Genomic DNA, 12,304 nt, shown 5'->3' with positions numbered 1-12,304 from the left:
TGAGGAAACTGAGGCTGAAGGAGGCTGGGTACATCTACCCAGTTATTCATCTTTTCAAGTTATTTTTATCCGGCTCTCTGAACTCTCCTGACAGTGTGCAGAGGAAGGTAGGAACACCGAGATGAGGAGAAGGTTGCTTTCACAGGTCAAGCTCTTCCAAAATGATCTAGTGATTGCTGTGTGCTTTAAGAAAGGCGGCCAGGGCTCGCAGAGAGCTCGGATATACTCATAGTCCGCAGGAGCCACGGATCTGTCCTGTCCAGACTTCCGGTGCATGGGGTTAGGCGAGTCTTTCCCCTCATTTGGCCTCAGTATACTGATCCAGGTGCATTATTCGAGCCCTACAGGTAATAACAGTTCAGTAGGTGAGAGGCTGGAGAGGGAGTGTCCCTGACCACTAGGCTCATAGGGATGCGCTTATCTATTTCAAACCAAGTGTGCAAATTACTCGAGTTGGGAATATGTAGGTAGGATTTTTCTAAAGCGAGTCCCGCAACCGATTAACGGAGTTTCAGTTCAAGACAGAGGCCTTTGGAATGCTCAGACCCTAAGGTTCGGAGTATACACTTGATTAGGAGTTATGCGGATCCCAAGAAGTAGGTGCTGAATTCCCATCTCCCGCTTAAATTAACGGCCCAAATCTGGTTCAGCCCTCAACAAACATGGCACCTGCGCTAGGCTCGGCCCGCGTGCCCTCACTAAAAATGGCGGTCCACCTCTCTTTCCTTTGGTCTTTCTGGTACAAGTGCAGGCGCTCTGCCCTTAGTTAAGATGGCGTCCCGCCAGCGCTTCCCTGCCCGGTCTCCTGGCCAGTCCGGTTGGCTTCACCGCGCGCGCTTCGGCGACCCCGCCTCGTTTCCGTAGGAAGAGGCTCCGGGAAAGATGGCGGCCGCTGCGGTTTGAATTCCAGCGGCGCCGCCGGAGTCCGAACAAGAGCTGGGTTGGAGGGGGCGGGGACCTGGGGAGCCGGGCGGGTCGCGATCCCGTGGGGGAAGCAGTGCGCCGTCGCTAGACACCAGCGCCACCACCTCCTTTGTGTCCACGATGGACTCGGTGTTGGAAGAAGACGTCACCCTCCCCGGGACGCGTAGCGGCTGCAGGTGCGGCCCGGGCTTTGTGGGTTCGCGGTAACCGGGCCGGGGTTCCCACGGATGGGGGTTCGCTCCATCCGAGACTCGAGGTTTGCTCCTGATGGGGTTTGAGGGTTCCTGACGTGGGGAGTGTGTGAGATGGATTTCTTCGGGGGCGATCTCTTTGGGGACCCGCCCACTGATAACTGTGGTTGAGGGTCCCTACCTGCATCGCCCCCATGTCTCGTTTTGGGACATACTTTGAAGAGGAGATGAGAGACAAGTAAGGGGTTCTCTGAAAGAGAGGGAGATGGAACGTCTTGGAGCGTGCAGTTAGTGAGGGCTGGTTGAGGGACGGGGACCTTGAGGGTACTTGATGCCTCTTTGTGGTTTGGGGGTTTGCTTTCCTTGTCGGGAGTGTAGTTGGTCTGTCCAGACTTTGCTTATGGTTCACATAGTGGCCACCAAGACTCAGGCCATGGGGTGCAGTGGTTAAGAACCTCGGCTGGAGTTGAACAGAACTGATTCAAGTCCAGTTCTTTAACTAGCTGTGTGACTTTGATGAAATGACTTAATCTACTTTCCCATCTGTTAAATGGGGCTGGTAGTAATATCCACCCAACAGAGTTGGGTGAGGATTAGACGAGAAGATGCTTGCCCAGCAATTTGCTTGGCAGGTGTAGTGCCTGGCATATTGTTGCTGCTGCTAAGTCGCTTCAGTCGTGTCCGACTCTGTGCGACCCTGTAGACGGAAGCCCACCAGGCTCCCCCATCCCTGGGATTCTCCAGGCAAGAACACTGGAGTGGGTTGCCATTTCCTTCTCCAGTGCATAAAAGTGAGAAGTGAAAGTGAAGTCGCTCAGTTGTGTCCGACTCTTAGTGACCCCATGGACTGCAGCCTACCAGGCTCCTCCGTCCATAGGATTTTCCAGGCAAGAGTACTGGAGTGGGGTGCCATTGCCTTCTCTGGCCTGGCATATTATCAGTGCTTTAAAAATGATTTGGTCCCACCATTATCACCACCACCATCGTCGTGGTCATCAACAACAGTAGTACAAATTGGGGGATAATGGCCGAATAAACCTGTCCCAAGAGGCAGTTGGAGTCCACTGCTGGTGGGTTGGGGTCTCTCTTGGGAGGAAGGCCTGAAAAGGCCCCGCACGGCTATGGAGTTGGGCCCCTTTGCTTGTCCGGGGCTCCCGGATGGGGAGAGGGTAGAAGGACTCAGAGGACAGCCCAGAGAATCTGTGGCATTTGTCGAGTTCTGCCAGGAACAGGTTGCCTCTTTTGGTCAACAGATCCTAACTGAAAGGGTGACATGTTATTTGTTGTGTGCATATCTGGATGCTTTTAAGAGTCAAATGGACACAATTAATTCCTGAACAGCAGACATAAACAGGTCCTATCTTGGCCAAACCTGGACAAATGGTTGCTCTGTTTATTGAGAGCCTAACAGAGAAACCATTTATATGGATGACAGAGGATGAGATGGTTGGATGGCATCATCGACTCAATGAACGTGAGTGTGAGCAAACTCTGGGAGGTGGCGAAGGAATGGGAAGCCTGTTGTGCTGCAGCCATGGGGCCCCGAAGAGCCGGACCTGACTTAGCGGCCGAACAGTTTTATGAGACACCGAGTCAGGCCCTTTGAAGCTCCTGCTGGTTGAATCCTGAGGCGATTTGTCATGTTCCTTTCTCATCGTCTTTCTGCCACTGCCTGGGTGTGTTGTGGGTTTCCCTGGGAGCTCAGTCGGTAAGTGGTATATCACCCCTCACCTGGATTGTCCTGGTTGCCTTCACACCTCTGATAGCCTTTTATACTACAGCTCAAAAGCACATTTTAAAAGTACAAATCTGATCATCACAGTCTGCCGCTTTATATGTTTAATGCCTTTCACTGCCATTAAGGTAAAGTCTGCTATTACTCAGGGCTTCCCAGGTGGCTCAGTAGCAAAGAATCTGCCGGCCAGTGCAGGAGACTCAAGAGTCTCCCTGGGTGGGGAAGATCTCCTGGAGTAGGAAATGGTTAACGCACTCTAGTATTCTTGCCTATGAAAATTCCATGGACAGAGGAGCCTGGAGGCCTGCAGTCCACGGGGTTGCAGAGAGTCAGGCACATCACTCTCTCAGGCAGTTTTTCACCTCTCAGCACCAGTTTTGGAACCTTGTTCAGTCGCTCAGTCGTGTCCGACTCTTTGAGACCCCGTGGACTGCAGCATGCCAAGCTTCCCTGTCCATCACCACCTCCCGGAGCTTGCTCAAACTCACGTCCAGTGAGTCGGTGATGAAATCCAACCATCTCGTCCTCTGTCGTCCCCTTCTCCTCCTGCCCTCAGTCTTTCCCAGCATCAGGGTCTTTTCCGATGAGTTGGCTCTTTGCATCAGGTGGCCAAAGTATTGGAGCTTCAGCCTAGACCTAGCTGGGTTTCCATCCCACTTCTGACACTTAACAATCATGTGACCTTGGGCAAGTCACCCTCTGTGAGCCTCAGTTTTCATTATCTGTAAAATGGATGAGTCTAAAAGCGTTTAGCCCAATGTCTGACCCAGAGTAGCAACTCAACAAAACATCAAATATTGTCCTTGCCCTCCTTTCCCTCCTTTGCTGGTAACCCTGGTGCTGCATAGATTCCTGAGCTAATCTCTTACCTGCTTAAGACTCTCCCTGGCTCCCCTCTGCCCTCAGGATCAAGTTCTTTAATGTGGCTTCTGAGCTCCTTTGTACTGTGGCCCCATCCACCTCACTAGGCTCCTGTCTTCCCTCTCCCTTCCCTGTCTCCTCTCCAAGCCCGTCACCCCGCTGGCTGCCAAACTGTTATGAATGACCTGCCTTGTTCTTTCTCTGCTGGGCCTGGGTGCCTGCTGGGCCTGCCACCTGAATTGCCCTCTCTCCTCTGCTTTGCCGCCTTACTTTTCACGTCTCGGTTTAGATGTCACTGCCAGGAAGCCTTCACTGACATCCCCTCTCCCCACCTGGGCCCTCTATTCTCCTTTAGCCCCCCATCACTGATGTATTCACAGCCCTTATTGACATCACTGAATTTTCTCTTTTTTTGACCACATCATGCCAGATCTTAGTTCACTGGCCAAAGATCAAACCCACCTCCCCTGCAGTGGAAGCTCAGAGTCTTAACCACTGGACTGCCAGGGAAGTCCCATGACTTCACTGAGTTTTATCGACTAATGCAGTTCAATCAGTATATAATTTGAGCCATGTATGTAATTTAAAGTTTTCTAATAGCCACATTAAAAGCATAAAAAGAAACTGCCGAAATTAATGTTAATAATGTTTATTTAACCTAATATTTCCATATATTATCATTCTCACTTGTAAACAAATAAATATCAATGAGCTATTTTGCTTTCTATCTGATCTTACTGAGTCTCTGAAGCCCGGGATGTGTTTTACAGTTACCGCCCTTCTCGATTTAGAGGAGCCACACCTTAGGCCTCAGTTGCTCCATAAACTGGCCGCCGCAGGCACAGCTGTCAACTTGTCTTTCTCCCAGACTCGACTCTTACTGCGTGAGAATAGGGGCTGCATTGTGACCATCTTTGTGATGTGACCTCCTAACCTGGTATCTGGCTCATGGTAGGGGCTCAGTACCTGTCTGTTAATTCCCTGAATGAACAATGGTCCGGTGAGGTCATGATTTTATTCACTTTTTCCAGGTGAGGACACTGAGGTTCAGAGAGGTGAAGTGAGCACCCTGAGATCCCACCAAAAAGTGTGTGATCAAGCCAGGATTTAAAATCCAGCTACATATTCCAAAGCCTGGCTCTCGGTGCCCTATCCTGCCTTCCAGCTAGTTCTCTGAACCGATTCTGAGAGGATTCTGGGAGGATTTTGTGGAACTGCTGTGGGCTGGAACTGGCCCTCAAAGAGTCAGCTTCTCCATCAGGTGGTCCTAGTGGAGGAGAGAAACCCCTGGAACGTGAGGAATCTTTTTATGCTGATATGGATACTCTCCTGCTTGGTAATTTCCAGGCCCTGGTTGTAGAGACTGAACTGAAGTCTGATTGTCCTCGGCCTTTTGTTGCGTCAGGGCAGTGTGCCCTCTCGAGGCTTGATCACCGGTGGGTGCCCCAGGAGCTCCGGCTCTGTGAGGTTTAGGCCTGGATCCCGGTCCCTGAGGCCCCTTCATTAGGTCCTGCCCGATGGTGTCGAAAGGACTGGCTTTGTACGCAGGACGCCTGCGTCAGAATCCTGCTTCAGCGGGGTACTAGCCATGTTGCTGGAGTTTTTCACGTAACTGTCCTAATCCTCAATTTCTCTTCAGTGACAGTTTTCTGTTTTGTTGGGTGACTTTGTGGACGAAGCAAAGTTGTATGTTTTAAGCACCTAGAACCGATGGGGGAGTACGTTCAGTGTCGGCTGGTTTTTGTTGAGCTGTTACCGTGTTGTAGCGTTTTCTGGACAAAGTCCTCTGTGCCCACTCCCCTGGGTTCACCCCTTCGGTTTCATGCCCAGGATTCTGCCTCTGCCTGTGAGTTTCCGAAGGCCTGGCCAGGCCTGTTCATCTGTGGGTTCCTTAAGCACATGGCCATTAAGTGCCTCCTGCCTGGTTAGGGGCAGACCGAAAAAAAAAAAACGTCTCCTATAGGTTTGTACACAGTTCTTTCTTAGGCGAAGAATACCTTCGTGGATTTTGTAGAAGGAGATTGAGAAAGAGGATGGCGGGATGAAATTTCTGGTGAAGGCTTGAAAGCCTGATCCAAGGCCGACCTCGGACTAGAGGTACCCCTGGGCTGTGAGGTTTGGGGAGACGCTCCCGGTCGCCAGGGTTAGCTCAGCAAGGGCAGGGAGCTGTGTGTGGCTTCTTCCCGACTGGATCTTTAGAAAGAACGATGTCTGGTACATAGTATAGGCTCAACAGTTATTTGTTGAATGAATCAGTTTAGTTCAGCCTCTATTTGAAAAGATAAATACCGTGAACACAGGCTCCCCATTTTGTAGTGAAATGCTGCTTTATAATCTGCGTGAAAAAGTGCACAGCAGAGTGTAAATGGTGCAACTTGTTGGAACACAGTTTGGCATTAAAAATGTGCCTTGTGTTTTTTTAACAGCTTTACTGAAATGTGATTTATATGCCATAAAGTTTACCCATTTGAAATACACTATTCAGTGTTTTTTTTCCAGTATATCTACAGAGTTGTGCAATCATCACCATAATCTTAATTTTAGAACATTTTCATCATCCAAAAAAAACCCTGTGCCCATTAGCATTTACTTCCAGTCTTAGCTTGGGCTGCTGTAACAAAAAACTGTAGACTAGGTAACTTACTGACTACCTGCGTGCATGCTCAGTGGTGTCCAACTCTTCACACCCCCATGGACTGCAGCCCGCCAGGCTTCTCTGTCCTTGGAGTTTTCCAGGCAAGAGTACTGGAGTGGGTTGCCATTTTCTACGCCAGGGGATCTTCCTGACCCAGGAATTGAAGCCATGTCTCCTGTGCCTCCTGCATCAGCAGACGGATTCTTTACCACTAGCACCGCCCGGGAAGCCCATTATTGACAACAGAAATTGGTTTCTCACAGTTCCTGCATCTGGAAGTCTGAGGTCAGGGTGCCAGTGTGGTCAGGTTCTGGTGAGGACCTCCTTCTTACTGTATCCTCACATGGTGGAGAGCAAAGAGAGGAGGTCGGAGCTCTGGAAACGCTTAAAGACACCAGTGCCGTTCCTGAGGGCTCCACCGTCTCCAGCTCATCTGGTCTTAATCACCTCCCCAAGGCTCACCTCCTGATACATCCCGCAGGTGGGGGCTGGGTTTTATCACATGAATTCCAGGGGACACGTTCAGTCACCACACTCCCCGTTTCCACTCCCTGCCCGCTTCCTGCACCCTGCTGCTGCTGCCGCCGCCGCCAAGTCGCTTCAGTCGTGTCCGACTCTGTGCGACCCCACAGACGGCAGCCCACCAGGCTCCCCCGTCCCTGGGATTCTCCAGGCAAGAACACCTAGGCAACCACAATCTGCTCTGTCTATTGGTTTGCCTGCTCTGGGCATTTCATAAAAACGAGACGCTACAATGTGTGGACTCTTGTGAGATCCCTCGGTGTTGTAGCCTGTGTTAGTACCTCACTCCTTTCTGTGACTGAGGGCTGTTATAAACATGTACCCGTTTTTGTTTGTTCATTGGTTGCTGATATTTAGGTTGTTTCTGCTTTTCTGGCTCTTTTGCTATATCAGCATTTATGTGTGTACAAGTTTTTGTGTGGACATAAATTTTCATTTCTCTGGGAGTAGGGTTGCTGAGTCGTGTGGTAACTCTGTGTATTTAGCATTTGGAGGAACTGCTCAGCTCTTTTCCAAAGCGGCGGCACCATCTCACACTCAGCATCCTACACTCTGTGTGAGGATCCTTATTCCTCCATGGCCTTGCCGGCACTTGTCATTGTCTGTCTTTTATTGTGGCCATCCTGTGGGATGTGGCATGGCATCTCACTGGGGTACTGATTTGCATTTCCCTACCAGCTGACCACGTGGGACATTTTTCCATGTGCTTATTAGCCACTTGTATATTTTCAAATCCTTTGCCCATTGAGAAAATGTAACTGTATTTAGACATGGCACTTCCACTTCTTGTTATCTGTCGGAAAATCCTCCTGCTTGTGAACAGTGAGACCCGTATAAGGAGATACAGCATTGTTTGTGAAAGGAACAACTTGGAAAGAAATTGAGTTTCCTACACAGTACCTGGTAAATAGACATCCTTTTTAGAGGTCTCTTTCAGACTGTGACCCGTGTCAACTTGTGAAATTCGATTTAGTAGGTCGGAACCAGAATTAAGCAAAAAAGAAGAAAGGAACAGGACAGCAGGCACTTGAAGAATGAAGGCTAACGTGTTTCCTTCTCTTGGTTGGGGTCAGTGAGGTTTGAAAAACGCTGCTGTAGAATGCTCTGCAGGAGTTAAGGACGCTGCCGTAGATCTGTTTGTACTGTTGGGAAAACATCTCGACACGTTCAGTGAAGACGCTGCAGAATAGTGTGCGCTTACACACGCGGAGAAAGGTCGGGAATGTCTTACTGACGAGAGTGGTTCCTTCTTCCGGGAGACCAAGATGCGAGTATAGTCAAGAAGAACTCGTCCGTCTCTTGCATTTATGTGTAGTTTTCTCTCATTAAGAACAGATGACCTAGAGTGAAAAGCACGCTGTTGAGAGACAGACCGGAGTGTACTTGGTGTGCGATTTCTGAATGGGACGTGCAGTCTGATCCAGGCCGCTCACAGCCCTTCGTTGGTGAAACGCTTCGGGGCCCTCGCCTGGACGGCCGCTGGTTGGGTGCCGCCAGGGCAGGCCCCGTTGGCAGCGGCTGAGCGAGGCGGGGCGGCGGCGAGGCGCAGGGGTGTCGGTTCACTTGCCCGCGGGGCTGAAGGCCCTGCCTCGGGGCGCTGGGCCCTCACCGCGGCCCTTGAGGGCGCGTGGGGCCGGGGTGGTACGCAGGCGAAGAGCATGGGCTCTGCAACCAGGCCGGCTGCGGTCTTTCAGCGTAGTCACTCTGCCAGGCCTCCCTTTTCCTCGCTTGAGACAACGGCAGCCCTGAAAAAGGACTGCGGAGCCCAGGTGGGCTGTGGTGAGGAGGCGGCGCCAGGCTGCCCGTCCCTGGGCGTGGGGTCCGTCTGTGCAGGCGCCCCTGCGGATGGCGGCCACGGTTATGCTGTGCTCTGCAGGTGAGGACGCTGACCCTGACCAGGTGCCCTCTGAGTAGGAGCTGAGTGCCTGGAATGGGCCCTGAGACACCGGATTTTGGCCTCAACTTTGCTACCCAACCCTGTGTGATTTGGAGCACATAAGCTCCTTCCCTTCCCGAAACTTGGTCTCCTCCATCCACACCATGATAAACTCTCATCTCAGCCCTCTTCCTTTGCCTGGGTTTGATTTTGGATGGGGACCCAGAAAGCCCCAACCTAGGCCCAGAGTGAGGGATCAGAATGGATACCTAAAGCTGAAGGCTTGAAGCTGGAGGTGTGGCTGGAACCGACAGAGAGCCCTGATGCGCGAGGGTCACGACATTTCAAAGGGGGAGCAGGTAAAGCCCACATGGAGGTTTGACGGGAGCCAGGCCGGAATTTCTGCGTTTAAGAGTGGTTTCTTCTAAGAGTTGCAGTGTCAAATGGCATTTTTCATGTTTTGCCTCTTGGAAACTTGTCTAAGACCAGATTCTTTGGCTTTGCCTGCCACGTGGCTTTCAGCCGTGACTGGTGTTGGCTTGAGTCACTGATCGGCCATTTCCTCCAATGGTAGCGAATCAATGGCTGTGATGGAGAGAAGCCCAGACTTGGGGATGTAGAGACCAGAGTCGGCTGAGCTTCCCAGGAAGCTGTTTGTGTAGTTTTGGGGCCACTGAGCCACCAACTGCAAAGAGTGGTGGCAAACTTTTACAATTTGTTTAGAAAATGGAGTTTGTCCTAGTGATACTGGAGGGAGTTGAGAATTATAAAGAGTTAAAAAGGAAAATATTGAATATCTCTTTTCTTACAAATTATGCTTTTTAATATTTCACTTGTTATGTGTACTTATAGTCTCCTAGTTTGCAGGAAGGATTTGAGGTGACTTTAGTGTACATGTGTTTTTTTTGTCTTTCAGTAATTGAAGGCATATCCTACTTAAGTTTGCTTTTTTTTTTCCCCTCCAGTTATCCTCATAGCAGACACATTTTATGTAATCATTTTCCTGATGCTGAAATTTTATGATATCTAATTCTTTTGCTTGATTCTGATGTTGAAGTTTCATTCCAACTCCAGAGTTTGATGATCAGACAGCATTGTCCTAGGAGCAGGATGGATCTGTATTTAGAGGCCTGGAAAGAGCAAATTGCCAAGAAGTCAAGCTGAACTTCCATCAGCTCCTAGTTTACAGCTTGGGAGAGGGAGGCTTTGTTGGGTTTTAGACATAAAATACTTGGATTCTGGACTTAGTTCTCTGACTAACTGCCCTGCGACTGGCTAGGCCACTGAAATAATCTTCCTTTGTAAAATGCATAGACCCTCAGGGAACTGGCCAGTTCTCGGAAGGTAGATCATTTACAAGTTATAGAGCGTTGTATGTTTCGTGGTGACAAGGGTACTTTGCGCCCATTTATGGAATACTCACAGTATGCAGGGCACTTGCTAGACACTAGGTGTCTTGTTTAATCACCAATTACTCCGTGAAGTAGCTGCTGTTCTTTTGCAGATGAAGGAAGCGGGGTGGGAAGAGGTACTTGGCGGAGTTTAGAGCAGGAGTCAGGGAACTGCGTTTTGTGTTGAACCACACAAATCCTATCGTGGTTTAGTTCTTAGCCTCCAGACTCACTGAACCTGCTTGTATAATTTAGCCAGTAAAACTTCTGGAATCAGTGAATTTTGCATTTTTGTCTGATGTTCTTAAAGCATCCAAATTAGTACCTGATACTTTTAAGCTCGTAGGCATATTGATAATGATAAGAGTAGCATTGACAGAAACAACGGTCGATGCCTCCCGCTGGTCACTTCCTGTGTGCTAAGTGTTTATATGCACCAGTTTATTTAATCTTCACAGGCCGAGGGGTGGTGGCCCATGTACTGAATTAGTAAGAAAGTATGACTCGAGCGCATCGGGAGCTTATGTTTGGCCCGGTGCCTCCGCGCCCGGCCCCTCGATGGCACACGGAACGCTTGCTGTGTGAATGAATCCCTGACCGAGCACCCTTACTCGGGCGTGAGCCACAGCCCAGCCCCGGAGCCTGGGTTCCTCACTTGCGCGCTGCCTGCCCTCGGGCTGGTGCCGCTGCCGGTCGGGGGCAGTGCAGGGGCTCCGGCAGCCGCAGCCCAGCCCCGGAGCCTGGGTTCCTCACTTGTGCGCTGCCTGCCCTCGGGCTGGTGCCGCTGCTGGTCGGGGGCAGTGCAGGGGCTCCGGCAGGCTCTGCTGTTCAGGTGGTGACCCCTCTTTTGTCGCCCTTGTTCTCTCCTAGTGGCCTTGCCCTCGGTGCGCCAGATGACCCGGAAGGCATCAGCCCTGACCCTGGTTCGGGAAACGGTGGTAAGTACACAGAGTAAGACCAGGGGACGTGGATGCTTGGCCGTGAGGGCCGTGAGCCTTTGAGCTGGGAGCCTGGGCCTGAGCTTCAGTGGGTCCAAAGCCCAGCGCTCCCCTGGCGTGGCTTGGTGCTCCCAAGAAGGGCGCGGTGTTTAATGTAAATGTTGACCCGCTCCTCGCCTCCTTTCATAAGCACCAAGCTAGGGGACTGGATGTCCTTTGGGCCACACTTCGTGAGTTTCATTTCTCACCACCACGCTTGCATAGGGGGTTCAGCCAGTGTTTGCTGAACTGAACGACACTCCGTCAGGTTCAAAGGCTCTGTTGGGTCCTGCTCCCGAATGGCTGGAGGCCCTGGAGGGCTGCTGTCCAGACCTGAGCGTGCCAAGGCCTTCCTGGCAGGCTGCTGGGCTCCGTGTGCTGGCTAGGGCCAGGCATTCCTACGCGGGCCTGCCCTTCGGAGACACACAGCTGGGTAGGCCATAGGAGACGGCACTGAGCAAATAAGCAGTCTGCTGGGTTCAAGCTGGATTGTGAGGAAACTTTCTGTTCTGCAGTTTGGGTTTTGCTAAGCCTTCCTCATAATTTTTGTTTCTGAAAGAGAGTGGATGCCCTCATCAGTGTCTGTGGGAAGTGCTAATAATTTGCCTTGTTGAAATATCTTAGAGATATTTTGACAGGTGTTTTTTTCCCCCGTCTCCAGAGTAATGAGATTACGGGCAAAAAGAAGGAGTTTTTAGAGCAGATAACCTAAGTTTCACACGGTGAGAATATGTTAATTCTCCCTCAGGTTTTCCTTTAGAACCTGGCAACTTTACTTTAAGCATGCAGTGCAACAGTTCTGGTTATTCTGCCTTCTGCCCCCAGGCCGTTGGGACCAGAGACTTGATCGGCCTGCTCCTTAATTCAGCCCTGGTGTGCTTCCTGCCAGGCTCGGGGCTCTGCTTCGCACTGGGGTTCAGCCTGGATCATGGCTCCGATCACGCCTGGAAGGCAGGCAAAGAATGGTCGCGCAGCCAGCTGGGGGTTGAGGAGCTGGGCGATGGGCTGAGAAGCAGGTTTCCCCTCAGAAAGGAGCGGGGCGGCCGGAGTGTCCCCAGCAGACGACCTGGCCTGGAGACCTGGAGGGTGAGGGGCCCTGGGCGGGGGCACGTGTGGGGGATAGAGCCCGCCTGTCTGAGCAGCAGGCAGGCGGCCATGTGCCCTTGGCCTGGCGTGCGGGGCCTGCTGGCCG

General features: G+C 51.3%; 1 protein-coding gene across 9 annotated transcripts in view; it reads left to right on the top strand.

The window, feature by feature from the left end:
• Positions 1–890: 890 nt before the first annotated feature.
• CDK5RAP2 (CDK5 regulatory subunit associated protein 2) overlaps positions 891–12,304 on the top strand; it is a 183,555-nt gene continuing 172,141 nt past the window's right edge. For 4 of the 9 annotated variants that reach the window (XM_070795380.1, XM_070795385.1, XM_019966833.2 and 1 more), the window contains exons 1-2: positions 895–1,100; positions 11,006–11,073. In XM_070795380.1, the coding sequence (XP_070651481.1) occupies positions 1,045–1,100; positions 11,006–11,073 (124 nt within the window). In that variant the 5' untranslated portion in view covers positions 895–1,044. Of the gene's footprint in view, positions 1,101–11,005; positions 11,074–12,304 lie in introns of all 9 variants that reach the window. The other 5 variants (XM_019966830.2, XM_019966831.2, XM_070795384.1 and 2 more) reach the window with 4 other exon arrangements.

The sequence above is a fragment of the Bos indicus genome, chromosome 8 (assembly GCF_029378745.1).
Source record: "Bos indicus isolate NIAB-ARS_2022 breed Sahiwal x Tharparkar chromosome 8, NIAB-ARS_B.indTharparkar_mat_pri_1.0, whole genome shotgun sequence".
In the NCBI taxonomy this organism is placed as follows: Eukaryota; Metazoa; Chordata; class Mammalia; order Artiodactyla; family Bovidae; genus Bos; species Bos indicus.
Note: the sequence above shows the minus strand (reverse complement) of the source record. Positions and strands in the feature narration are given on the sequence as shown.